This window comes from Natator depressus, chromosome 20, assembly GCF_965152275.1.
Source record: "Natator depressus isolate rNatDep1 chromosome 20, rNatDep2.hap1, whole genome shotgun sequence".
Classification (NCBI taxonomy): Eukaryota; Metazoa; Chordata; order Testudines; family Cheloniidae; genus Natator; species Natator depressus.
Window position 1 is genome coordinate 452414 of NC_134253.1, and position 24415 is coordinate 476828.

The 24415-nt window shown below is 41.4% G+C and overlaps 1 protein-coding gene across 2 annotated transcripts in view; it reads left to right on the forward strand.

Annotated features, from left to right (window-relative positions):
- The first annotated feature begins 125 nt into the window (after window positions 1-125).
- The window catches only part of LARP4 (La ribonucleoprotein 4), a 44144-nt gene continuing 19854 nt past the window's right edge, over window positions 126-24415 (forward strand). Inside the window, exons 1-7 of one of the 2 annotated variants that reach the window (XM_074935479.1) lie at window positions 126-279; window positions 9402-9549; window positions 14287-14445; window positions 16676-16751; window positions 18191-18327; window positions 20375-20478; window positions 22320-22430. In XM_074935479.1, the coding sequence (XP_074791580.1) occupies window positions 262-279; window positions 9402-9549; window positions 14287-14445; window positions 16676-16751; window positions 18191-18327; window positions 20375-20478; window positions 22320-22430 (753 nt within the window). In that variant the 5' untranslated portion in view covers window positions 126-261. The remainder of the gene's footprint in view (window positions 280-9401; window positions 9550-14286; window positions 14446-16675; window positions 16752-18190; window positions 18328-20374; window positions 20479-22319; window positions 22431-24415) is intronic. The other variant, XM_074935480.1, reaches the window with a different exon arrangement.

Genomic DNA, 24415 nt, shown 5'->3' on the forward strand with positions numbered 1-24415 from the left:
AGGACCCCAGCTAGTTTCTGCGAACGGCCTCCGATGACCCCGGAAGGACTTCTCGGGGGTGACCCGGCAGAGGCGGTGGCGGCCGGGGAGAGGCGGAGGATCTGGAAGGGGCGGGGGCCCGGGCCCTGGCTGGCGGCAGCAGCCGGAGGCGGAGCCCGAGTGCCCTTATCGCTGGCGCTGCCGGAGCCTGCCTGGGAGCGGGGAGCCGTCGGAGCCGGGATCCCGGGCCCGCTGGCCTCGGGGGGAGGCGGGAGAAGGAGGATGCTGCTCTTCGTGGAGGTGAGGAGGGGGCCCGGAGCGGGGAGGCGGCGGGGCCGGCCGGCGGCCGGCCGCGTTGCGGGGCCATGTGACTTTCCAGGCCGCGCACGCTGCTGCCGCGGCTGAGCCGGCCGGGCCCGGGGGGAGGGGTCGGGCCTGACGCAGCAGATCCGGCCCGGGGGAAGGGGTTGTGGAGTCCCCTCGAGGAGGGTGAGTGGGGAGGGGGCGGGGAGAGCCCGGGGGCCCGGGAGGCCGCACGCGGGGCTCTGGGGGGTGACAGGAGCGGGGGGGCTGAGGTGAGAGCGGCGGTTTGAGAGCGAAGGTGAACGATGGGGGGAGGGGGCGGCTATGGGGCGGCGGGTTAAGAAAACCTCGTCCCCGGGCGGTTCTGTCAGGGGCCCGGCCCTCGGTGGCCTGCTCCGGAGAGGGAACGCGGGGCGGGGGGGGAAGCCGTGAAAGGCACCGCATTGACCTTTCGTAAAAGTTGCTCTGGTGGCTGCTTGGTGCATGGCGCGGCGCGTGTGAAGGTTATACGGTGGGGGGTGGGCGAGAGAAGCCACCGGGAGGTTTTTTTAAATTTTAAAATCTCGTAGATCTTTTTTTCTCGTTCGTTTCTCCCACCCCCCCCCTTTTTTTTTTAAAGCAGAGGCTGCCGTGGCATGTGTGCAATATAATCAGCTGATCCGTTGCTTTCTTTGCCTGGCTAATGCTTTGAGTAGATTCCAGAGCATATTGTTCTTTGCATTGTATAAACGTCAAACTAGCAAAGCTGCAACTTAGCAACTTGGCACTGGCTAACCGTGCCCATAAATAGAGTCTGTTTTCAATGAAGAAGGATTGTATCTTACAGGTTGTAAGGCAACTGTGGTGAGAAAGAGAATCAAATCTAGCAGGATCTCTTAATTGCTTGCAAAAAGAAAAGGAGTACTTGTGGCACCTTAGAGACTAACCAATTTATTTGAGCATGAGCTTTCGTGAGCTACAGCTCACTTCATCTAGCTGTAGCTCACGAAAGCTCATGCTCAAATAAATTGGTTAGTCTCTAAGGTGCCACAAGTACTCCTTTTCTTTTTGCGAATACAGACTAACACGGCTGTTACTCTGAAACCTGTCATTAATTGCTTGCATATTTTGCTGTAATGAGTTCTTATTAAACCATATCAATTTGAAACATTTATTTTTAATCAGATCTTCTCTCTTTTTCTCTAATGTATTCAAAGCATTTTGAAGACTAAAGGAATTGTGGAAGTGCCTTTGTAAAGTAACATATGGGAAACTTTTAATTCTCCACAAAAGAAAAAAACACTATCCCTTTTCTACTCTCTATATAAACTATTAACTCTCTTTAAGATTAGAATTTGTACTCTTGGACTTGCACTCTTGCTAATTTTTCTGAAGATTACATAAAGTCAGCAATGTAGTTAATTGCAGCTAAGAAACTGGCTGCTTCCTTGTTTCAATGGACTTCCTGGTCTTCCTTAATTCAGCTGTTGTGGTTAGTTTTTCAGTTAAGTAAACTGAATTGAAAAAAATGGAAGCAGTGCAACTCAAAGACTATATATCTTCATCAACTAAACCTAGTATATACAAGTGTATAGTGCTTCTGTACTTTGAACCTAAACACACATGGCACATTAAGGAACACTTATTTTGAATCTGAAAACTTACAGCTATGTTTTTTTTTTTAAGTTGTTTTTATTGTGGTTTGTAGCTTTGATGGACAAGGTAGACTGCTTCGTTATTGCACCAGCAAATAAATTAGACCCACACTTTTAGGTAAAGTGTTTCTTCACCCTTGGCTGTGTAGGAAGTCCTTTGATTGTTTATTTGGATGTACTACCTGTTAGATCCAAATGATCTCTCATCTACTATTACTGAAAGAATAGGAACTCCTTGCCAGAGGGTGTTGTGAAGGCCAGTACTATAACGGGGTTCAAAAGGGAGCTAAATAGATTCATGGAAGATAGGTCCATCAAATGGCTATTAGCCAGGATGGGCAGGGATGGTGTCCCTAGCCTCTGTTTGTCAGAAGCTGGGATTGGGTGACAGGGCATGGATCACTTGATGATAACCTGTCTGTTCATTCCCTTTGGAGCACCTGCCATTGGCCACTGTCAGAGGACAGGATACTGGGCTTGATGGACCTTTGGTATGACCCAGTATGGCCGCTCTTATGTTCAATGTGTTTAAAAAACACTTTCTGCATCACTTTAGTGAAACTTAATTCCGTTGTTTAGATTTCATAGTCTGTAGTGCACTTTTTGTTTAAATGTTCCAAATTGATTTGACTTAATTTACTGTGAGACAAATCAACATAATTGTCAATCAGTTTGTAAACACCTAAAAGACAATACGGTGATAAGTAACAGTTAAGAACAAATCATGTCAAACCAACCTAATATCCTTATTTGACAGAGTAACAAGCCTTGTGAATGGGGGGAACCAGTAGATGTGCTATATCTTGACTTCAGTAAGGCTTTTGATACTATCTCACATGACAGTCTCATAAACAAACTAGAGAAATGTAGCCTAGATCAGTGCTGCTCAAAATGGTGGTCTGCGGACTGGTGCCGGTCCGCGAGTCATCGGCTGCCAGTCCGCGCGCACATTGGGGGGGAAAAAATTGTCAGTCCCCCCCATCAGATAGCTTGAGAAGCACTGGCCTAGATGAACCTGCTATCTGTTGGGTGTGGAATTGGTTTGAAAACTGTACTCGGTAGTTATCAGAGGTTCACAGCCAAGATGAAAGGGCATATTGAGTGGGTTCCCACAGGGATCTGTCTTGGGTCTGGTTCTATTCAATATCTTCATAAATGGTTTGGTAATGGAGAGAATACATTTCTAAAGTTTGCTGGTGATACCATACTGGTAGGGGTTGCAAGCTCTTTAGAGGACAGGATTAGAATTCAAAATGATGTTGACAAACTGGAGAAGTGGTGTGACATAAATAGAATTAAATTCAAAGTACTGCACTTAGAAAGGAATAATCAATTGCACAAATACAAAATGGGAAATGATTCTAGGAAGGAATACTGCAAAAAAGGATCTGGAGGTTATAGTAGATCACAGACTGATTCATATTAAATGTAATACTGTTGGGGGGGGGGGGGGAGGGTATCAATTATTCTGGAATATATTAGCAAGAGTGTTATAAGCAAGACACCAGAAGTCATTCTTCCACTCTGTTCAGCACTGATAAGTCTGAGTTCACTTCTGAGCACCACGTTTCAGGAAAGATTTGGACAAATTTGAGAAAGTCCAGAGGATTGCAACAAAAATGGTTAAAGGTCTTGAAAACATGACCTATGAGGAAAGTTTGAAAAAAAATGGGCTTAAGGCTGGGGGAAAAGAAGATTGAGGGGGGACATAACAGTTGTTATAAAGAGGAGGGTGATAAACTGTTCTCCTTAACCACTGAAGACAGGACAAGAAGTAATGGGCTTAAATTGTGACAAGGGAGATTTATTTTAGATCTTAGGAAATGCTTCCTAACTGTAAGGGTAGTTAAGCACTGGACCAAATTTGGAATTTCCATCATTGGAGGGTTTTGAGAGCAGATTAGACAAACACCTTTCAGGGATGGTCTGATAATAATTAGTCCTGTCTCAGTGCAGGGGACTGGACTAGATGATCTATTAAGGTCCCTTCCAGTCCTACTGGTCTGTGATTTCTATGTTCATGTTAATTATAGAACTGAACATACTAGGGTTGGGAATAATTGACCTGAGGTTAATTAACAGGTCATGTACTTTTAATGTATAATATGGTAGTTTTGTTAATATTTCAGATGAATAGTTAAATTTGTACTGTGGTTAAGAATGTTTAAAGAAAGGGACTGGGGAACCCCCTAGCTTTCTTGAAGAAAGCCATTTAAGTTTTGGAATGAATATTGTTTGAATCACTTTGGAAAAATGATCTGACCACAGAGCCATAGTGCTTTGATTTAGTTTCCCACCCCCATTTTTTGCTTATTTTGCAGAGTTGGTTTTTAAATCCACAGGCTGATAATTAAAACTGTTTAAAGTTGTGAACAGCTGTCTACACCTGTAGCTGACACAAGGTAAAAAAGTGAAATTTATAGGCGAGGAGCTAGTTATTTCTGAGCAGCAAATGCTTTGAGGCGGATCCTAGAATTAAAATAATTTGACAGAAATGAGGCACCATAGTAGGAATAGGTCTTGGACTTCAAATTAGCTTGATCAAGTAGGAATCTGTGTAGCCAAGGAGTGGCTGTCTGAAGATTCAGCAAGTCTTATGCTATAACTTGGTTAATATTAGTTGCTTTGTTTGATCTACTCCTTTCCCTTCTGCTGATAGGCTATATGTTATCCATGATTAACTTCTGTCGTTATCTTCATATGACTGGTCAAATTCTACTGCCACACTGGAGTTCAAGGCAGTTATTCCAGTTTGGGGCTGGTGTACCTCAGCAGTATTTGGCCCAGCGGCTTTATACCACTCTATCATACACAGTTTAATTGTCACACACACCATCTATACAAAACAAGGTTGTATTTGAGATCAAGATGCTCATAGGGAAGGTTAGCTAGTAACTGGAAACTGTTTTTTGTTAAAATACAACTGAAATTCATCCTTCATGCACAGAGTGCTAATTGGTAATAGGAGTACTGTTACACTTTTAAAAAATGCTACCTTGGTATGGTATGTAAATTGAAAAATTATTGGTGCTAAATATATTACCTTTCCAACCTGGTGTGGGGTTAGAGCTGTTGATAGAATGGACTGTGGGCATGTAATAGTATGTCCTCTCTGCAGAAGTACGTCCCGTGTCTCTTCGTTACAGAGCCTGTATTTGTGTGGATCATGCAGGGCCAGGCATATTGTTCGCATTAAATAAACAATTTTAGTACATTGGAAGAATGCTTTGTTTCTCACAGTACAATCACAACTGTGATTTGATATTTCTCATCTGAATTTCAGCAGCTTTACTTCAGAATTATAGACTGTAATTAATATTGAGGTAGTTACCGCATTACTCCCTTACTGGGAAATATTAAAATTGTGTATTTTTAGTTGTTTAAACTGTTGGGGAAACTTAAACGTAATAAGGCAATCTCTCCTAGTTGCTGCCTCATTGGTGTTTCATAGCGGTAGAGCCATGGCAGCATGAAGGGAATATGCTTGAGTAGCACCATTCAGTGTGTAAGGGCTTCCTCCTTCCCTTTTTGTGTCAATAAGACAAAACTCATGCAGGCTCATGTGAGGGTTGTGACACAAGCAGTTAAAAATGCTCATACTCCAAGCAGAGTATAATCAATCCGTAGCTCTGCTCATTGGCCTAAAAACTGCAGCATACATGGTGTGCATTATCCTGCATGCCCCTCTCATGTAAAACCTTGTCGTCATAAAGATAAGTTAATAAAAATGGAATCTGTTTTTTTCTAGCATCTCTTAAAAGAGCTTTACAAAGTAACAAATGAGCCAAATTTTGGTAGTGGGTAGCCATCTTGACTAATGGAGAAGCCATTGTGTTCAGTCAAATCAGCTTCCACACAACTATTAATATTATACTTTGTTTTCTGAGAGTTTCCTGGGATGTTCAGGGTACTTGCTTATTTCTGATTCCTCCTTAGTTGACAGCAAGATGGCAGCTAACAGTGAGCAGAAAGGAGCTCTGTTTGGGAATATCAGCCATGGTTTATCTGCTTCAGTGCTGCCTTACTCTCTTTTATATTTCCAAATCTTAAAAGACGTGTGTGCTAGATTAAACTCAGAAAAAGGCAACGCTCTTCCAGAAAGTAACTTGATTTGCCGGCATCTTCTCTCTTCCCCACCCCCCACAATAAATGTTTCACGTTATTCTGCTGGGGAGACCTGGGTTTTATTCCCAGCTCTGCCATAGATTTATCATGTGACCTTTGTCAAGTCACTCTGGTTTTTCTCTGCCTCAGTTTTCCCAGCTGTAAAATGATTTGACCTTCTCAGATTAAAAGGTCTGCTATAGAAGTACAAAATATTTGTTCCTAAAGGGGAGCCCCAATCTTGTGCTCACAGTCTGTTGCCAAGGAAAACACTGATGTCACAAATTCAGCATTATGACTTCACTGTAGGATAAAGTAGGATGAACAAATACCTGTTAAACAAATTTTTCTTGAAGAGGATACCTAGCAGTAGAAATTATTAAACACATAGGAAAATGACCAGAGGTTTAAGTAAAACTAGTTAGACTTAATTGTGAAAGCCATTGTTTAGAGAATTTATTGAAATCCAAAAGAAATACAGTGCTTACATTCCAGGATACCATAAGTGAAGTCTGTCAACTCTTCTAATCTCCCCTAAGGAGAGTTTACTAGTTTTAACTCTGAAAAGGACCACAAACTGAAACACAAAGCTTGAGTGCTCATGTTTAGATTTTGTGAGACTAACTGCAAAACCATTCCATAAGATAAGGTTTTTATATCAAGCTGAAATGCTAACCGAATATGCTGGTATCAGATCCCCTCTGAATTTCTCACGTCCAAAGCTGAAAAAGTCAACTCCTTGGAGAGTTAGAGCAGACAAACAGTTAGTGAGCAGGCGAAACTGGATTCAAAACTTCTTAGTGTTGTCAGAGGCATCCCCTGTAACTGACCCTGGCCATATGCAAGGAGTTCCAATACTGATATTTCTCTACATCAGTCTAAGGAAAAGACAGATGTCGTACCTAACATTCAAAGTATCCCTAACTGTTAACAATCTGTCTCCAGATCAGAGGGAATTCCTGGAATGACACATTGGCTGCTATCCAGAGCATGCCTGCTGGGAATTCTCTGGCTCTGGATAGCTTCCTGGTAGACTCCATGTTCTGTTCAGCAGAGCTTTCAAGCAGGCCAGCTCTGTCATTTTGTAAATATTAGTTTTACTGATTATTGTCTCTCTGCGGTGTTGTAACTGCTTTGTGAAAATACTTCAGTGGACTGAAACAAAAAGGCTTCATGTGGTAATTGAGCCCTGTAATGTTTAAAAAACATTACTATTTGTCTATCAAGCTCAGTTGAATAAGCAAGAGACCATACTGTAAACTCTCTGTGCTAAAAAGGCATTTGATGGGGTGAAATGAGAGTACTTAGATTCCACACTCGGGCTTCAGAAAAATTACGTACGCTAGGAGCTTGATCGTGACCCTTCAAAGTCAACGTTAGTCTTGAGACTGAGTTCAGTGGACATAGGATTGGGTCAGAGTACAAGATAGTACCACAATTAGTTGTCTTTTGGATATGGATCTATTTGCAGACCTCGTTTATTAGCACAGCCTGTCTCCTGGTAGGAAGCCCCATATAAAAGAAGGCAAGATCTGATTCCTTCATCATTTTACTACCTATCATTTGCTCCAAGTCCTTTTAGTACTTAGTTGGAAATGGACATTCAGGTAGCGTCCCAGTTTAAAAACTAAACTTGTCTGCTGCTTTGTTCCTCCACAGCATTACCATCTGAAGTCTTGCATCATGGCAGTGAGATGAATGAGGCCCTCTTTTAGCAAGACCTCATCCTTGGAAATTAGGGAGATAGCTTGTTGAGTATAATATCTGATGATCCAATTACCTGCCTAAAAAAAGTGTCCTCTAGATTAAATTTTGGCATATTTGAGGATTATAGAATAATCCCAGACATGCTCAATATTCTGGCAAATAGTTTCTTTCCACTTCTGAAATGACAAAAGAGCATGTATTTGGTAGCATGCATGATCAAAAATCACTGATCCAAATCAACATAGCTGAGAGATTAGATACTTGCAGTCCTGGCTCTGTGAAGGTCAGAGTATCTATGTGTCCTGAGCAGCGTGGGTATACTCGAAACAGAACAGTTTCAAGGCTGGTGGTATTCTTATACAAGTCCATCTAACTGTATGGGGGAGAAATCATTCCCCATGCTGGCAGCTTGTTCTATTTTTTGGTGCCTGGACTCTGGATGCTACAGTAAGCATCAACTTTTAGAGCCTTTGTCTGACCTGGAAATGCTCCTTATAATTTGCAAGCTTCTAAAAACATTCCTTGCAAAGTGATCTATCTGACTGACTTCAAGCACGACTGTTCAGCATGTTGACTTGTAGAAGCTTCATCCTCTTTACAATCAGCAGCATTCACGTGGCTGGTTATTGAAAGATGAGACATGTATGTATGTATGAAAATGCTTGGATGTTAAGGTAACAGCACACCTGTCAAGTAAGTAACCATTATGCCTGTCTAACCCAGGGATTCACTGAGATGTACAGATAATGACCTAAATGTGTCAAATATTCTATTTGGCTCTTTCTGTGAGGTCCTCAGAGTCTTATCTCCTACTAGGGGAACAGTTCAGCCCAGTTTCTCTCTCAAGATGCTCAGCACTTAAGTAGCTATTCTAACTTGGGGGGGGGGGTTGTCTCACAGTATCAAAATTTAACTCATGGGAGTTGTGGCAGGCTGTGGCTGAGCAGAAAACTTTTCCAGGTGCCACAATAAATTTCTCCCTTTGTTTCCTACTTTGAGTGGGGGAGATCTGCTAACTGTGATTAAGGTGCAGAAATGCTTGCAGGAAACAACTTTATTCTTGCCTAGCTGACAGGTGGTGCTTTGTTAGGGCTGAGTTACATGGCTGAGCACTTCTCTCACTCCACACATACCACAGGTTCCCTGTCTCCAGAGCACAGTGCAGTATAATGGGCTGTCTTCCAACCCTTTCAAGGAAGAGGATGGCATGGGAAGATTTCCCCCTTCTTTTGCCAAGGGGGTGGAGGATTATGGATGAGTCAGACATTTTGTGTAAAACTGTGACTTGTCAATCTCATGCATCTGGCCCCTTCCCTCTGCTTGCAAAAAATCCCCATGCTAATGCCATTGCCCTAGTCACTGCATGACTAAACATTACTCATAAAATGGAGGTAAAAACGGGAGAAGAGGGACATCACATCTGTTATGGAATGGGAAGCAAGTTCCTTTAAACTGTTAAGGGATTTAATTTTCCCGTTAGTCTGACATTTGTCTAAGAACCTATTATCTTTTGGAAGGTGAAAGTCTGTATTCTGCCTCTTTGGTCATTTAGACGCTTCTAAGCTGTGAAACTGTCTTAAAGAAAGTACTATACTAAGCTGTAATAACTTCCCTAACTACTTTCTAATCCTTTTTTGAATTATTTTTGTAAATAATTTACTTTTATCTCTTCAGCAGGTAACATCAAAAGGTACTGGCTTAAATCCAAATGCAAAAGTGTGGCAAGAAGATCCACAGGGAAGCACTGAAGCTGCACCAGTGACAAATGGCACTGAGCATTTGTGGCAAGAAACAGCTGCTGCACCAGGAACTCATAGTGAGGGTGAGATGTCTAAACGCAAATGATGACTTAATCCCTTGTTTAGTTCAGATTGTGTGTATTCTGTATAAACCTAAACCCAGCAGTAAGAAGCAACCAGTGTTCTTGTCCTTGAAAGAACAGCTCTAGAGGCTGATGTAGGAGCCAATATAGGTTGAATATGACAAGTTTTCTGAAGCAGTTTACTGCTGGTTAACTGCATCAGTAAACAGTAGGGACTGCAGAAAGGTCTGATCTGAATGAACTTTAGTTTAAGACTCTGAGTTGATACCTAAAGCTGTACTGAGGAAGAACAGGCAGGATATGTAAAGTAATCCAATAAGGGAACAGTGTGTTATGGCCCCCTATAACACTTAAGAGGCCCGATGATGACCAAGTATCGCGCTACGAGGGAAACAAGCTGCTAAATGTGCAGAAATGGATTCTATACTGTTTCCCTTTTTTCTCCCTTCTTGATGACTTCTTCCTTTCTCACTCTGTCTCTGTTGCTTTCTCTCACCATTGCTGCACTTTAGTATATACTTGACCCTGTGAACAGAAAGATTATGAGATCTGAGGGCCACACACAATCCAGATACATTATTGAGCTATTCCAAAGTTACACTTCTACTGGAATGTATGCTGCAGAGCAATTAAAAGGCAGTTGCTTGCTTAAAGCTTAGACTGTACTTGTGTAAATCTTTACTAACTGTTGTTAAATCTACTTGTCCATAAGGTTTTTTTAAAATTTTTTATTTATTTACTTACCCAGAAGTGTTATTACCACCTGAACTTAAAAGTAAGTCTTTGTGTCCATATACAAACGAAGGGCTGGTCTACTCTGGGAACTTACATTGGCACAGTTATATCTCTCAGGGGTGTGAAAAATCCACACCCCTGAGAGATGCAGATATGCCGACCTAACCTCCTAGACCAGAGGTGGGCAAACTGCAGCCCGCGGAGGCTAGCCCCTGGCCCCTCCCCCGCAGCTTCCGCTCACTGCACCGCCGGCGCAGTGCTCTAGGCGGGGGGGGCTACGCACTCCTGGGGCAGTGCAGCTGCAGAGCCTGGCCTGACCCGGTCTCTGTGCTGCACGGCACGGCTGCCTGTCCTGGGGGGGGTCGTGTTGGATAGAGGGCAGGGGAGTTTGGGGGGTGATCAGGGGGCGGGGCGGTCAGAGGATGGCGAGGCTGGATGGGAGCAGTGGTCCTGGGGGGGCAGTCAGGAAGGAGAGGGGAGGTTGGATGGGGCAGGGGTCCCGGGGGAGCACAGCCTCCCCTAGCCGTCCCTCCATACAATTTCAGAAACCTGATGCGGCCCTCAGGCCAAAAAGTTTGCCCGCCCCATCCTAGGCAGTGCTAGGTTGATGGAAGAATTCTTCTGTCAGCCTACCTACCACTTCTTGAGGACGTGGATTACCTACGCCAACAGGAGAACCTCTCCCATGGTGTAGGTAGTGTCTACAGTGAAGTGCTACAGCGGCACAGCTGCAGTGATGTAAGTGAGGACACACACTAGCCAAATGCCTTTAAAAAACTTAGGATGAGTGAAGGAATCATCTGGTGAAAGAGGAATCTTACTCCTCTACAAATCAGTAGCTCTTCCAGCCTGGGTCCTTTACAGAGCAAAAAATTCCATTCATGGCAATCAGTCATTTTGCCTTGATGAATTGCACTGTACTCTTGAGTGCTGCTACTGCATGTAAATTGGGTGTGATACAATCCTATAAACTGAACACCAGCTCTTTGGTGCTGAGAAATGAAGAACCATGATTTACTTCGTATTTTTTCTGTTCTGACACTACTTAATTAGCAGGTATCTATGCCACCATTTTATCTTTAAACAGCTTTGAATATTGGCTTGTTCCTGTGATGTAAATGTCTTGTGTAAACACACACAATCATCCTGCGTAAGCTATACTGGCATAGTTATCGCTGTGCAACACCTATACTGTGAAAGTGGTTATAATGATGAAAGCACATTTAAACTGGTGTAACTTCACTCAGATTAGGAGTTTTAATGGTATAATTCTTTTTTTAAAAAAAGACATCTTGAACCAATACAGTTATGCCCTATAGACCAGGGTTGTGATGGGGAGTAAGATGGAAGAGCTCTAAGCAAACAATGCTCATGTTCAGCTTTTCAGAAATTAAAATATATTCCCGTCAAATATCTGGCGAAAGGAGAATAGGAAGGTTATGAATCAGTCTCCATATCAGCTGCTGTGTAGCGGTACCTTGTGGGAATGCCAAGCTTAAAGACATCTGCCCACCTGTGAGAGCCATCCCTGGGAAGGAGCGGCTTTGCTTTTGGCGTATCAGCAAGGTCTAGCTTTGCTGTGGCATCATGGAGTCTCTTGGCAGCTGCAAGAGAAGAATAAACACCACCTCTCCTTAGTCTAAAATTGTCCATTTGCTGTCAGTTATTTGAAGTTCTCAGTCTGAGTGTAGCTAAGTATCAAGTGATTAAGTCCTGCAGAGGAACTCTACCAACCCCTATGGGATGGATGGGCAAAGGTCTCAAGCCAGGACTTCCCGGTAAGTGGTAATAACTGGTGAGATCACTTCTCCTGCCGAAGGAGGCACATAGTAACAGAACATTGAGGTTTCCTTCACTGCATTTCCCCAACATTGCTTTGACAGAGTCCTGGAGATCAGAATACACTTTGGGTATATGCTCAAGGCCCTGTGCTTCTGTTGTCTCTCCTGGTTCCTTGTGCCCCACTCTCTATCATTTCTGGCAGAGCCGTTCAGACAGATTCTTCAGATGGCCACAGCACAGGAGTCTTTCTGGTGCAGAGGAGTTCTGTAGGAGAAGGTAATGTAGGGTAGATTAAGGCTGCATTTGATTTCATGCCCTACTATGAGTAGGGGAAGAATACATGCAATTCTCTAGTCCTTCTAGCACTACCTGCTCCTTATCCCTGCTTTAGGTGTCTCTGCAAATGTGAGTGGCCCCATCCACTTCCCCAAATCCCAGGTCCAAAAAAGCTAAAATTCAAGTGAAAATTGGTTAAAAACCCATATGCTTTTCCCACTCAAAAACTGGGAAATCATGGGGGCAGATTGGTAAATAACAGTAATAACAAAAGGCCTCTGAGGTTAATTGTAGCAACAGTTTAAAAAAAAAAAAAAATCTGATAAGGGTTTTTTAAAATGATGCTCCAAAAACAGGTGCATTCATTCTTTAGCTCAGTGCAAGAACCATGTCTTTAATTTTTGTAAATGTATAGTGAAAAGGCTTATATATAAACATTCAATATCACAGGAAAACTAGCATATTTTTATTTTCCAGTGGAAGCAAAGTGTAGTTGGCTATGTAAATTTATGCCAATCATAAGCAAATATTTGCTTGGCAATAATAATCCCAAGGTTAACTCAGATTTGCTGTTCTGTAGCATTAGAGTTCTAGGCAGTTGAAACAATTAGGAAGTAGAAGGTTGCTATCTTGCTACATCAAGGAACTTAATCTAATGAGCTCATCCTGTGAGATGCTTAGCACCTCCAACTCCCACATATGTCACTGAGAGTTGAATGAATTCTGCCTATAGCAGAATTGGCCAGTGAACTTGCAGTTAAAGTTGCAGGATCCATAGCTCACAGAAGCCAATGGACTTTGGATCAGGTCACTGTTTCACATAGTTCAGGAGTATCTAACTTTACATTCATTAGCTGGCACACTGTGTCAATTTGTTTGAAGCCTATTTTGTCTTACCTTGGATAAAAGATCACCCCTTTGTTATATGGAATGTCAGACTTGCTTGACACTAGAATCTACCTCATCTGTCCAAATCTAGACAGCATTAAAGATTTATCAAATTGATATTTAAATTATAGGTTGGTAAAGGATACAGACCGTGATCTTCAAATAATTATGAGACTGGTTAAATTCCTGAAAAACGGTTTGTATAAGCTCAAAAGCTTGTCTCTCTCACCAATAGAAGTTGGTCCAATGAAAGATTACTACAGCCACCTTTTTCTTAAAATAATAATAATAATCTTGGTGTTTTCATGTTTATCTTTCGAATGGCTAAAAATATTTCATACTCCTGTATGCTGCTTAAAAAAGCTAAAGCATATTTTTCCAAATGTTCCCTTTACTTGTCTTCATGCTGTTTCTTCTGTACTTAGGTGGATTTCACCAATAATGTCCTTTACCGCTAACGTGACTTTGAATTGGTTAATGAAAGTTACGGTAGACCTGGAAAAGACCTATTTGATCAGAGTCAGTCCTTCTGCAAGTAAACTTTCCCCCATTCCACCCCAACCACAGCAGATACTAAACTGAAACTACACTCCATTCTATCCCAAATAGCTTGTGGAAAAGACTAATAAATTCTCTAATATCCACATCCTTCCAGTGTGTTTTATAATCACATTAAGCTGACAGTCCTGACTATTTATTATATATAAGGATCAGATAATACATGCAGCTTTTTCTGTGGCATAAGTGCTGCATGTTTAGGGACTCAACTTGATGCTTATTTGAAGAAAAATATTTGTTTCAGATGCTACAGTAGTTCTGGGATCCCTGCCTTGGTTTGATTTTCCTGTTTTCCTGTTTTCGAAAAATGTTGTTGAGACCAGTACAAACAAGGGAAACAAAGAGAAACTGCCTAAACACAGTGCTATTAAATACAAAGAAACAAACTAAAAAATGAGTCTTTCAGTTACAGCATTCTTCGGTGTTCTTTGTAACAATGGCAGATAATACATTTTTCAGATGTGTCCTTTCTATTGACTGGGCATATTCTCTTGCCAGGTAATGTAGAGAATGTGGAGGATAGCTGTAAGCAGTATGAAGTGATGTATTCTCCATCCTGTGAAGCGACAAGAAACGGCACTGGTGTTGAGGAAGCAGCTGCTAATGGAATGGCTCTGGCAACTGAGGATCTTGGATACCAAATTTATGATATTTCTGGTGAGTGTTCGAGCTGTAGTAGCATCTTATGTTCTATGTTGTCGTCAACTCCTGTCGTCTCGAGGGATTTCTTACTGTTAATGTTCACACACCCAAAATGTGATCTGCCTTTTTCCCCCTGGACTGATTAAAGTCCACAGCTTAATGCAATTGCTTGTGATGTTAATGCACAAATGCTGTCTTCTCTTCACCAGTTATCACTTATAGCATAAATAGCTGAGGCACTTAACAAAGCAGAAGATCACTTCTCTGTAGAGCTTACAAGTGGAATAATTAACATGAACAGCCCTGGGATAACAATCTAACACATAATATACAAGAGAAACAAAGTTACGTAAGCAAAGATTAATAGAGCCTCTTAAGCTCAAAATACAGGTCTCCTACTGCCCCTGCAGCGTTAGAAAATTACTTTAACTAACAGCATTGCCAAAGACATTGCTAGGGAGTAGTATTGGAGGGGCAAAAGAGTGTGTGATATAGTTGGGACAGAAACGTGAAGAACCCTTCACAGCGGGACTTCAGGGTGGAGCTGCAGGGAGGAAAGAAGGGAAGCAACAGGTATCTGAGGTCCAGAAGACAGTGTTCATTCACTCATCAAATAGCAGTGTTAAGGAACTTTTCTATGATATTATCCTTTGAGCAGTGTGTTGCTTTTAATAAACTTAGCCTTTGCAGTAAATAGGACTTTGTAAGATTTCTCAACCTTCTTCATCTAGCATCTAACCTCTTTCTGCAGGATAAGAGTGTTGGTATGCGCTCCCCCTGCAATGAACAGAACATGTCAAAGATCTTGCTTTCCTTTTGCTTACAATACCCTCTTAGGACAACTTCTCATGTAAAGATGGTTTTTTTTGCATGCACAGAAACTTCTTTCCTGCCATCATCTAACCCAGAGGAGTTGGTTTCAGTGGTGGGTAGAGTGTAATGTGTGTATACGCTAATTCGTGCACCCTTTTTGGTATGATAAGACTTCTGTGAATGCAAGGAAGCATTTCTGTTGGGAAGCAGAAATAAACATGGCTTTACTTGTTTCCTTGGATTTGCATTTTTGATGCTGGGAGGAATGTGCGCAGCTCTGAGTACAGTGTTAATTACATGCTGCAGTGTAACAGGTGAGGGATAGCTCAGTGGTTTGAGCATTGGCCTGCTAAACCCAGGGTTGTGAGCTCAATCCTTGAGGCAGCCATTTAGGGATCTGGGGCAAAAATTGGGGATTGGCCCTACTTTGAGCAGGGGGTTGGACTAGATGACCTCCCGAGGTCCCTTCCAACCCTGATATTCTATGATTCTATGTTCGTCTCTCAAAAGGGAGGCTTTCTCTAACTTTGGTGACCTACAGGGATTGGGGCAGGGACTTTTGGACCACATTCTGAATGAATTCTAGTGTTCTGGTCACCAAGACAGCGAAGTTAGTGTATGTCTCCCCAGTAACCTGCTGCAGGGAGGTTCATGTGTGTGGTTGCATTTATTACATGCAACAGTCTATAACAAGGGGAAAAAGTTTACTAAGAGCATATACAAATAGTCCCACTTTCATCCTGCATTTTCACTAATTACCTTTAAGATAGTCAGTTGCTGCTATGGTAGGAAAAGGTCTTGTGTGTGTGAAACTTAGTTTAGGTTTTTCTAGTGAAATCCAGCCTGTTCATATCCCTTTGATGCTGATGTAAAAATGAGTGTGGAGATGAGTCTGGTCCTTGTGTCCATGTCTTGAAGCCTTTTAACATTTGAGCCACAATCATAGAACTTGAATTGTATGTGCACAAATGTCTGAGCAAGTACTGTGTTTGTATGCGCAATCAGCATTCCTTAACACAAGGGTTTAACTAGTTACTTGCATAAACATCAGAGTGGTAATTTATGCATATGAACCTTTGTCCACGTAGTTCTAAAAATATGGTCCTTGGCTTTTAAAGTCCTCTTTTGAACAGTATCTGGTCTTTTTAAGAGAGCATTTTAAAATTAAGTTTTCCTGTACTTTGAATCCTCTCTTGAAGGCTTCTGTTGTCAGGGGAAGGGATCCAAACGGGCAAAAATACATGGACAAATAGGTCAAAACGATAAAACAATTGGAGAGCTGTATGTCTCAGACTTCCATTCCTCTCATGTTATACGGGAGGATATTTAATTTTTTCACTTTTTGCACAATTAAAATTCACTTTTGAATTATATTCTGGGTTACATATGATTGGGATCCAGTGGGGGTATACTAATTTAATGCCTCTTTCAGGTGAAGGCAGCTCTGCCGTGTCTACAGAAGACCTGAAAGAGTGTTTGAAGAAACAACTCGAATTCTGCTTCTCACGGTATTGTATGAAGAATTCATTCAGCATCTATTTAAATGCTTTGTGAAAGTTGCAGCTAAATGACTCTGGGTCTTAGTTTCTTTTTACCATGAAAAGGGGGTTATAAGCCAGGAGATCAGAGGTCAAATCCTGATATCACTTGCTTCTGGGGTAGCAGGCAGTACCTGAGTAATGTATTCAGCTCCAGGGAAGATGGCATTTTGTCATGATGTCTCCTTGGGTCAACTTGTGTTGGATGTGGGGTGTGTGTATACATCTGCAGGAGTTCCTTTTAGCATGAAAGATGCAGTTACTGTGTTTTGCCTTGAAGCCACAGGGTTAAAGTTTCAGATCTTGATCTTGATTCTCTGCTGAACTTGTCCAGCTCAAAGACCTAGATGGATAAAATGAAGTACTTCTGTGGAGTTAGAAGCTAGGGAAGAATGTTATTCTCCCTCTAAAGTGGGTTATGGAATTAACTGCTAGTTGTCAGGGGTGGTAGGATGGGTGTTTCCTTCCTCTAGGACTTAATCCTTTGAGTAACTGATGGCATAAGTGCAAGTGGCTGCAACTGTCAGGTCAGCTCCGCTAGTAAATGTGGTTATGCCAGGTTTAATTCTGGCCCAGAGTCTGATGGAAAAGCTAACTTGGGAACAGTCTACACTCTGTGGAAAGCTGTTAACAGAGACCACCGACAGGAATGCGTTCAGTTTACAGGGCATGTACAGCCTTTCATGTTCACACAGTGGCTGCAAGTATTGGTTCCGTTGGCCATTTGTAATGCCTAAGGTGAAATCCCCTAGTTCTGCTGCAGCTTGTCTTTTCTCCCTAATTTTGGACAAGAAGCTAGAAGTGTTGGAGCTGAACCAGTTCAGCTGGCCCTGCCAACTCCATCTGACAGTGTACACCTGCAGCTCATGCCCGGAAACTACTCAACCACTACTTCTTCCAACAAAGTGCTGGGTGCTGTGGGAGGGGCACCAGAATGCAGTAGTCCAGAAAGACCTGTAAGGGGTGCTGTGTGGATGTGCCACAATCATTCTGTTGGTGCTGATTGGAACCTCTGAAACATTGCAAGGGCAAAGAAGCCAGCCAGCTATCTCCTACAGAGCCTGACCCTGCAATGTTGTCCTTGTTTAGTGAAGACTAATTTTCTATATTTCACAAATCTAGGCGGTTGAGGTTATTTAATTGCATACTGGTAAGTAGCTCCTTGGGATGGATGTTGTATGGGCAGGGTAATATGCCAGCAACTTAGCCTTGGACACCTTTCAGCTGCCCTTTCTCTTTATTTTCATTGCCTTGATTCTGCTTTGTTTGCATTTATTCTCAAGAGTGAAAACCTGTGGGAGCATGTGCAACTTGATTAGAATGGCAGTTATTTTGTGTTTTAATTCTTAAACCAGTAGTTGTCCTAACACCTAGAATTTGCCTAAAATGTATGTTTTATTCTCTTCTAGTGAGAACCTTTCTAAGGATCTTTACTTGATGTCTCAAATGGACAGTGATCAGTTTGTTCCAATATGGACAATTGCCAACATGGAAGGAATTAAGAAGCTGACCACCAATATGGACCTTATTCTTGAAGTATTGAGATGTATGTGTGTCTCTTTTTTTATTTATTTATTTATTTTTTATTTTATTATTATTAAAACCTTTTCTAGATCAGTAGAACAAATGTGTTGCTAAAAGCTCTAATACAAGGAGCTCTCAGTTTTAAAGAAACCAGTTGTATTGTTCTTCTTTCTGTGGGCCTGGTCTCTGGCCTATAGCTACCGATTTCGTTCATGGAAAAATCAGGTTGTGATTAATTCTTCCTGGAGGGAATCAAGCTGTCCAAAGCAGATCCATGTAAGACAAGAGACTGAGTTAGCTACTATCTTGTATTTAGTAAACTTGCTCAAATTTGTTTTGAAAGAAATTGCTTTCAGGAGGACTGAGTTTTGTTAACCAAAAGCAAAAATCGTACTCCCTGAATGTAAAGAATGACAAGCCTGCTCTTCTGACTTAATGTAGAAATTTCAGTAGGAAGGGTAGTTCTCCTGTGGTGCTGACTCTGCACACCACCTCTTCTGTAAAACAGTTTGAATCAACTGCTTTGCAATGTTTACTTTGAATCCATAAATGTTTTTTCCTGTTCCCATCTGAATTTCTCAATAGGACTCTGCTTAAGAATTTCAAAAAATGAACTCCCTTTCCTGAGTTCAAACCAGCCCCTTAGTCTAATTTTTTGTTGTCTTTAGTTTTGTAGGCAGAGAAACACCGAGTTGGGATGGGAGGCAGTATCCATTTCCCTTTGATGGATCCATGTAACATTGAGCTATGTTCACATTGATGGAATTATAGATCATTTAAGCTCTTGCACTCTATCACTTCCCCCTTCCACACCCACTCACAAGTGGAGAAATGCCTACACTTAAGATTTCTCTCCCTTATTATTGACTGGTAATTCAAACATCTGTCTCTTGTTACCAGCCAAAGAAACAAATCTTGTAAAATCTGTGTATCACTCTCCTGGAATTCTCTCCCGTCACATTTAAATGTAAAATTCAAAAACGTCAACTCCTCCTGGTGCATATCTGATGCCAAGAAAAACCCTAAAATTGATTTTCTGTTCAGTTGGGAACATGTGTGTGCTGATTCTTTCAGAGGTACTGAGCATCCACAACTCGCATTGATCTGGGGAGCTGCAAGTGCTTAGTGCCTTTGAATATTAGGTGAATATGCGTAGTGCATGTATAAATGAATTCATGACTCCAGATAATTCAGGAACTCCTCATTCAGTTACTCAAACTATCCACCAATATCTGCCCAGGAGCAGGGTTAATATGTGGTTGCTATTTAAAAAAATAGGTGCATAACATTTTTTTAGCCACTGTTCATAGTTGTATGATACAAGATGAGTTACATGATTGGCACTGTTAATATTAAGAATACACCCTGGTTACCCATATCTAGTCAATACAGATCTTGTGGTGCCAAAAGGCACACTGACTTCACTGTGCGAGAAGTGCAGATTTGTTCCCTTAGTGGTATTTGATTCTGAACTGAACATGAATGGAGACAAGCACCTACTATAAAAATAAAAAGTGCAGTGCCAATTGGGGAAAATGCTATTTTTGGTGAAAGCTTGAACTCCTCACTACCAAATATGATTTGAAAAATTAGGTTTTACTTTGACTTTTCAGACACCTCTGCTTCTCACCTATTAAGATTGAGCTCTGTCACAGTTGGTTTTGTCTATAATCTCTACAGGTAACTAAAGAGATGTCAGGATCTCTTTAGTATATGTGGGCAATGAAACAGTCATGTTTCTTCCCAAATTCAAAGCACATTTTACAGTCAGTCTCACGCTCATTTGCCACTGTCATGTTTTCTGATATTTGAATTCTGAACAATTTCAGAATTTGAAACGTTCTCCCCTTTGTCTCTTACTTGGCTACTCTGAAGGATAGGCTTCTGAATTGTTGGTCCAATATGTATATGTGGACAGAGTTGTGAAAAATTAGATACTAACCAAAGGAGATCCCTGGTGCCTACAGATAGGTCAAAATATTAATGTATTTGAATCTTGTTGCTGACTGTTCTGTGTGTATTGCAGAGAGTCTTACAGCTACTAATGTCCATTTGTATCTTAATTTTAGCTTCCCCTATGGTACAAGTAGATGAGAGAGGGGAGAAAGTAAGACCAAACCATAAGCGATGCATTATTATTCTTCGTGAGATCCCTGAAACAACGCCTATAGAGGTAAAAAATAATCCCATGGTTTACAGTAAGTATATTGGGACTTTGAAAACGTTGCTTCAAGCTGCAACCAAAAGAGCCATGTGCTTTTTAGAAAACTGATTGGCAACTTAAGTTATAGATCAAATTTAATTCAACTGAGTGATATTCCTTCTAAACAGCTTCTAGTTTTTTTTTTTTCTTGAAGCGATGTGAAATCCAAAGACTATATCTCATTCCACTGATATCCTTTTCCATTATGATGTTAATACAGTAAAATGCTCTTTGTTACATGAAATCTATTCTGTCCTATTCCACTGAAGACTATGGCACGACCTGGGGTCTTCTGGAAGGCAGGTTAAATTGGTTTCCTTTCAGATCCAAAAGTGAGAAATAAATCCAGAGAATAACTTGGATTTCAGGCAAAAATTTTCACAGCACGCACTTCGCATTAAGTCCAAGGGTTGTTTTGGCAGATACAAACATTAATAAACATTTCTTATTCATTGTGACCCAGTTTGAGCCAAGCTCATTATGGTGATAGAAAGAGGATAATAAAATGCCTGCTGATATTTGGCTGACAGAGCTGTTAGTTAATGAATTTTTTTTTAGAAGATTTTAGAGCTGTAATGTGAGGCATTTGTATAGTGGCACTTGAAATTAGCAATATTAATGCAATGCTAGATGAACAGATCTGTCCTTGTAAATCTCTGAACTCTGTTGCTCCTTTTAAAAGCTGTAACCCATTGTGACATGAGCAACTTCCTGCAAAACTGTTACTTTTCTGGAAGTTAAGACTCTTGCATCAGAAGGACCTCTGTCAAGGTACTTGGCTAACTTGAAGCCACAGTGGGTGAGGTAATATCTTTTATTGGATCAGCTACTGTTGGTGAGTTAGACAAGCTTGTGAGCCACACAAAGCTCTTCTTCAGGTCAGGGAAAGGTACTCTGACCGAGCATCAGAGCTAAATGCAAGGTGGAAAAGATTATTTAGCATAAGTAGTTAGTGCATATTCTAAGGGACTGTTCAAGGTAGAGTACATTGCATACAACTTGAAGCCAGTTATTCATAATGCTTCCTTACCAGCTTAATGCTGCAATATCTTCCTTTATCCCACGGTCCCCTCACCAGAAACACCCACTATTTTTTGTTTTTAATCTGGGTAGCTCATGTGTGCAAGACTGATGTCATTCTCTTAGAGAACTCCACAGATGTTCTTGTCCTGTAGGTAGAAATCTCAAAGAATTAAACTTTCTAAAGTCACTTTTGGGCATCTTATTCTCATTACAAATGTACTTTTATGCATGTCTGATATTGAAGAAAACTCAATGTTTCATAACAAAACCTAAGGTTGTGTTGTGCTCTGACATATAGGAGACCTGCCTGCTTCCAGTTCCCTTCCTACACGGGTTGGCAAGGCTAGAGTGCTGCAGCAGCAGCTGCATATTCAGCCCCTGGGATGGGTGATAGGATCCTTGTAAGAGACACTTTCTGCTGATTAAGAGCAGTTCTGAAGGGCATTCGTGGGGATCTCAGGGTTTGGAAGTGGAAAATGGTATATGGGAGAATGTGTGAATCAACACACAAACCAACATATCCATGTAGTATCTGGAGAAATATACCAACATTTTAATGTTTGTGTCTTCAGCTAGACCAGTGCCAGTTTAGTATTGAGAGATACAACATGGCAGTTTATATGCTCCAAGTAGGAGGTTGGATATATTCCTGGCTACAGGATGAGCCTTTAGTAACTCAGGATGTAGAACAAAAACTTCCTCTGATGGGGAGTGGACGTTAAATCTCCCAGTTGGTTTGCAGTGATAGTTTTTGGGGACCCAGTCCTAACAGGTTTCCTTTTCTTTAGGAGGTTAAGGCGCTGTTTAAAAACGAAAACTGTCCCAGAGTGATAAGCTGTGAGTTCGCTCACAATAACAACTGGTACATTACATTCCAGTCAGATACTGATGCACAACAGGTAAGACTCCATTCGATTTGAAGGCAATCTCTATCCTTTAGTTGAAGCTTCCCTGTTATTCTTGGGAACTGCACATATGGTGCATGATAAAATATGTGCCACAAGGGAGAGTTAATTTAATTTATTAATGTATGCAGCACCTATTGCCTGGGGAGCTAGGAGTTTATTTACAAAGTTGAATTCAGTTTAACTGATAGAGAAATTCAGGAGAGTAGGGATGACTGCTGTTCTTGGACTACATTTCTACTGTCTGCCTCTCTTACCATGTGTGCTGCTTCTATTTGGTCTCCTTTGCTACTCTTGACAATTAATAGCATCTAGTTAATGGAAATGTTGTTGGATACTAGATTTAGTATCCTGTATCTGAAATGATGGCTTTGTGTAAATAGAGCTAGTTAAAAGGAGGAACAGTCTACATAGGCATCGCAATAATTTCTGTAGCTCTTACAGGATAAGAGGGAAGATCCTTTCATGGATTGAGAACTGGTTAAAAGACAGGGAACAAAGGGTAGGAATAACTGGTAAATTTTCAGAATGGAGAGGGGGTAACTAGTGGTGTTCCCCAAGGATCAGTCCTATTCAACCCATTCATAAATGATCTGGAGAAAGGGGTAAACAGTGAGGTGGCAAAGTTTGCAGACGATACTAAACTGCTCAAGATAGTTAAGACCAAAGCAGACTGTGAAGAACTTCAAAAAGATCTCACAAAACTAAGTGATTGGGCAACAAAATGGCAAATGAAATTTAATGTTGATAAATGTAAAGTAATGCACATTGGAAAAAATAACCCCAACTATACATACAATATGATGGGGGGCTAATTTAGCTACACCTAATCAGGAGAAAGATCTTGGAGTCATCGTGGATAGTTCTCTAAAGACGTCCATGCAGTGTGCAGCGGCAGTCAAAAAAGCAAACTGGATGTTAGGAATCATAAAGGGATAGAGAATAAGACGGAGAATATCTTATTGCCCTTATATAAATTTGTGGTGTGCCCACATCTTGAATACTCCGTACAGATGTGCTCCCTTCATCTCAAAAAAGATATGCTGGCATTAGAAAAGGTTCAGAAAAGGGCAACTAAAATGATTCAGGGTTTGGAACGGGTCCCATATGAGGAGAGATTAAAAAAGCTAGGACTTTTCAGCTTGGAAAAGAGGGGACTGGGGGGGGGGATATGATAGAGGTCTATAAAATCATGAGTGGTGTGAGAAAGTGAATAAGGGAAAGTTATTTACTTGTTCCCATAATATAAGAACTAGGGGCCACCGAATGAAATTAATAGGCAGCAGGTTTAAAACAAATAAAAGGAAGTTCTTCACTCATCGCACAGTCAGCCTGTGGAACTCCTTGCCTGAGGAGGTTGTGAAGGCTAGGACTATAACAGGGTTTAAAAGAGAACTGGATAAATTCATGGAGGTTAAGTCCATTAATGGCTATTAGCCAGGATGGGTAAGGAATGGTGTCCCTAGCCTCTGTTTGTCAGAGGGTGGAGATGGATGGCAGGAGAGAGATCACTAGATCATTACTTGTTAGGTTCACTCCCTCTGGGGCACCTGGCATTGGCCACTGTCAAAAGACAGGATACTGGGCTGGATGGACCTTTGATCTGACTCAGTATGGCCATTCTTACATTCTTATGTTATGTTCTTACACATGGGTACAATTGGGCTTTTATAGAAAGCTTAAGAGTCCTAGTTCCATGAATTCTTTCTGTTGGAAGCTCTTCTCAAATGCACATCCTGCTGCAGTCGCAACAACTAAACCTTGCAGTTTTGTGCTATTGCCTGAGAACCTGAAAGCAAAACTGTATAGAAATTGACTGGACAGGAAAATTAAACTGAAGCTTTTTTCATGAAACAAGCAGAGAAGTGGGTGGTTTTAAAAAAAAGAAGGCAGATTAAATATCCCTGTAAATAACTGGATGGGCAATGATATTTTTTTGCTGCCATAGGAGAAAATAGGTGCTTTGTGGTAAAGGAAAC